The 3,297-nt window shown below is 34.5% G+C and overlaps 1 protein-coding gene across 1 annotated transcript; it reads left to right on the forward strand.

Moving 5' to 3' along the window:
• The first annotated feature begins 906 nt into the window (after positions 1-906).
• Positions 907-3,086, forward strand: LOC119643417. Its single transcript, XM_038042764.1, has 5 exons — positions 907-1,142; positions 1,550-2,108; positions 2,181-2,537; positions 2,597-2,730; positions 2,798-3,086. Exons 1-5 carry the CDS (start codon positions 907-909, stop codon positions 3,084-3,086), a joined length of 1,575 nt encoding a protein of 524 aa, XP_037898692.1.
• The last annotated feature ends 211 nt before the right edge of the window (positions 3,087-3,297 follow it).

Raw genomic sequence — 3,297 nt, forward strand, 5'->3', positions numbered from 1 at the left:
AATAAATCCTTGCACCACAAGTTGTGCAGGGTATGAAAAAAAGAAAAAAACTAATGTTAAACTAATGCATAAAATAAAAAAACTATTTAATCTTCTTGTTTACATTACTTTCATTTCACACATGTTCTAAAAACGATAACAACATAAATTTGCAAATGTATGTGTCTTATCTTCGGACATATGACATTTTCTTTGCTTGGCCATTTCATATAAATTTTGAAAATTCGAATATGATAAAATTTGAAATGTTTATTTTAAGCGCAAAAGATCTTTTTATATTTTATTTTCGGCCAAAAAGCTATTCTTTTTATTTAGCTTATCATAAACAATAAGCAAGATTGCAAAGGCGTATCCTGTTTCCAGATGAAGAATATTTTCTTAAGAAACGCTAATAGGATAACGTTTCAGGTGCACATTTTGTTGTTGGAGAAACAATTTCAAAACGTTCGGATAAGCTTTCTTAAGCACTCAGCAATAACGTTGCTATAGTTCATTCTATAACAGTACAAGTCCGCGGAAATGCAAAAAATTTATGAAAAGTCACTTTGTAACTACGACAAATTGATTGAAAGCGATATAAAACAAAGTACCGTTGTTGGAATTTTGCGAGCTTGCATATAAGAGGAAGCCAAACATAAGAGTAGAAGATAATCTAGATGCATTCATTTTTGTTGTGCAGTATAAAATAATGAATGCGATCAGTAGCCAAAGTTATTGTTGTCATATAAAAAATTCTTCCGGTGTCTTCTGTCACATCAATAATTGGAGAAAATATTTAAAAACTAGAAAATTACTTAAAAACGATATAGAAGCTAATCAATTATCCATTCTCTGTCGAATATTATATATTCCTGTCTATATTTATTAAATTTATTAACAATAAACAAACTGAAAAACGGAACTAAAATGCCCGAGGTATTGGTAACTGTACCACCATTGCAATTGCAATCGGAACTCTCTAGTGAAGCGGAAGCAACTTCGACCAGTGCCGAAGCAACAGCTCGATCCTCAAATAGTCGAGACTCGGATTGCTCTACAAGTAATAAGAGAAAACAGCAAACCTCGCTTGGTCTGCATAGTAAGAGTAAATTGCGCAAACCATATGGCGCCCGTTCGCAATGGAAGTCATCTCTTAAAATCACGTACGTAGATAAACAACAACATTTTCGTTGCAAGATTTTTTGTCAGAAAACTCGCAGCGCGTGTGAAACTACTCTACGAACAAAAAAAAAAAAAATAAATATTTATTTGGCGTGTCAAAGTTGTCGTTGAATATTCTTTCAATTTATTTTCGAGAAAAGAAAAAAATTTTCATTATTAGTTTTCGCGTTCATCTTCGTTTTCTTTACCTAAAAATTATTTTAAGTTTTATTTTTTGTATTTTTATACAATAACTTTCGGCAGAGTGTGCACGTTAGTTTCCTTTTTCTTTTTAAAAAAAAAAAAAAAAAAATTCTTTGGATAAAATTTAAGAAAAAAAATTTCCTGTGTGCGATTCCCTTTAGTTGTATGCGTTAGCTTAACTATCTTTAAACGTCTTTGATAATAGTTCTCAGCAAAAAGCTACAACGGCCTTTAAATTGAAGTCTCATATTCCGAGAGCTCTTCTATTGACGCCATCTTCGTCGACTACATCTTTTACAACAAGCGGTTCGGTCTCTTCACGCGCTTTAGTATCGATACGAAAAGCAACTGCGGCGGATTTATTAACTTTGACGCCTGCTGAGAAAGCATTAACTAGCATTCAGAAGCAGAGGACGCTCGCCATTTCGTCATTTCGACAAAGGAAATCTTTCTCTCAAATGGATTTTAAACACGCGCGCCGTAATATGAGTGAAACAGTGGCAATGCGCCAGAGTCCAATTAACGGCAATCGAAACAATGTAATGTGTCGGAAATTTTCGTGTTCTCCTGCCATGGTGGCGCAAGCAAAGCAAGATTCATTCACGCATAATCTATACAATGATGACGACCCCTATTATACAGTTCACCCGGATCCGCGTATGGCGGGACTACGAATTTATACCGCGATCATGTTAAACGCCTGGCGCAAGCGACGCGACGAAGTCAAACGTTTAGTCGAAGAGGTCAACGATTTGAAGCGTGCGGTAAGTTCGAACTATTCATTTTATTTCGTAAATTTTTATCATCAACAAATTTTTTATATTCTCCCGATATAGGCTATTAAGGCTAAAAATCAATTGCATGTTTTCAATACACTATTTCGTGTCGAGCAGAAACGCAACGATGAACTCAACTCTCAACTGAAAAGGTCTCTTGAAGATATCAATATTACAAAATCATCTTGCGAGGGACTGACAACGTCGTTAATAAGCCTTAAAGCCGACAAAGCATTATTGGAGCAGCAGTTGCAGATAAAAGACCAGGAATACGATAGTCTAAATGCTTTGCAGTCTCAAACTAAATCCGATCTTTTTAAAGCAATGGCAACTCAACGTGATATTCAGAGCGCCTTGTCATTGGAACAACGCAAAGTTCAAACGTTAGAAAATCAGAAAAATGAACTTATCAACGAGGTAAAGGCGACGAGAGTCTCTGCGCTTCTCACTTATTTCATTAATCGATTTTAAAATAGATTTACGAGCTTAATAACGAAGCCGCCCAGAAGGAGGCAGGTTTGGTGGGACAGATTCAACAGAAAGAGTATGAAAATTCAACTTTGAAAGAATACATAAAAAAATTAGAGGAACAGATCGGCATTTTAAAAGAGTAAGAGACAAAAAGTACAGTTAACCTATTAAATTAATCACAATGTTATTTACACAATATTGGATAGATCTGGAGAAGTATTTTTGCGTACTCGTGTTACCAACGAAGAGACGTTGAAAAAAGAAATTGAAAGCCTTCATCTTGAAATCGAATCAATGCAAAAGTTGGTGAAGAAGACATTTATTAATCGTCTCAAGGGCTATTGGCGTACTTCTCTACAATGCCAAAAGTCCACCTTGCATATGTTACACTTGGTTGCTTATTATATGTTCCCTGCAACCCCTCCGCCGAAACTCACTAGTTTTCCTTTGCCTTCTTTCAACTTGAATAAGGCTCTTAACATTATCAGACGTTAGAGATTCCGGCGACGGTACGCATATTGACAAAAAAAAAAAAAAAAAAATATACAAAAGAAGAAAGCACACAAATGTATAAAACTTTTTTTCGAAATGAAACAAAAACTTTGTTATTTTGTTTATTTATTTTGAAACCTTTTATGTAAACTTTCTAATTTTCTAAGTGTCTTCTTTTTCATAAATATAATAAACGACTTCATGAACTATTCAT

This window comes from Glossina fuscipes, unplaced genomic scaffold, assembly GCF_014805625.2.
Source record: "Glossina fuscipes isolate IAEA_lab_2018 unplaced genomic scaffold, Yale_Gfus_2 60751, whole genome shotgun sequence".
NCBI lineage: Eukaryota > Metazoa > Arthropoda > Insecta > Diptera > Glossinidae > Glossina > Glossina fuscipes.

What these genes read in the sequence shown, in the direction of transcription:
- LOC119643417 (XM_038042764.1), top strand. Translation starts at nt 907, where the DNA reads ATGCCCGAGGTATTGGTAACTGTACCACCATTGCAATTGCAATCGGAA. An exon ending in TCAACGATTTGAAGCGTGCG is followed by an intron (nt 2,109 to 2,180) that starts GTAAGTTCGAAC and finishes CTCCCGATATAG; the next exon opens with GCTATTAAGGCTAAAAATCA. An exon ending in CAGATCGGCATTTTAAAAGA is followed by an intron (nt 2,731 to 2,797) that starts GTAAGAGACAAA and finishes AATATTGGATAG; the next exon opens with ATCTGGAGAAGTATTTTTGC.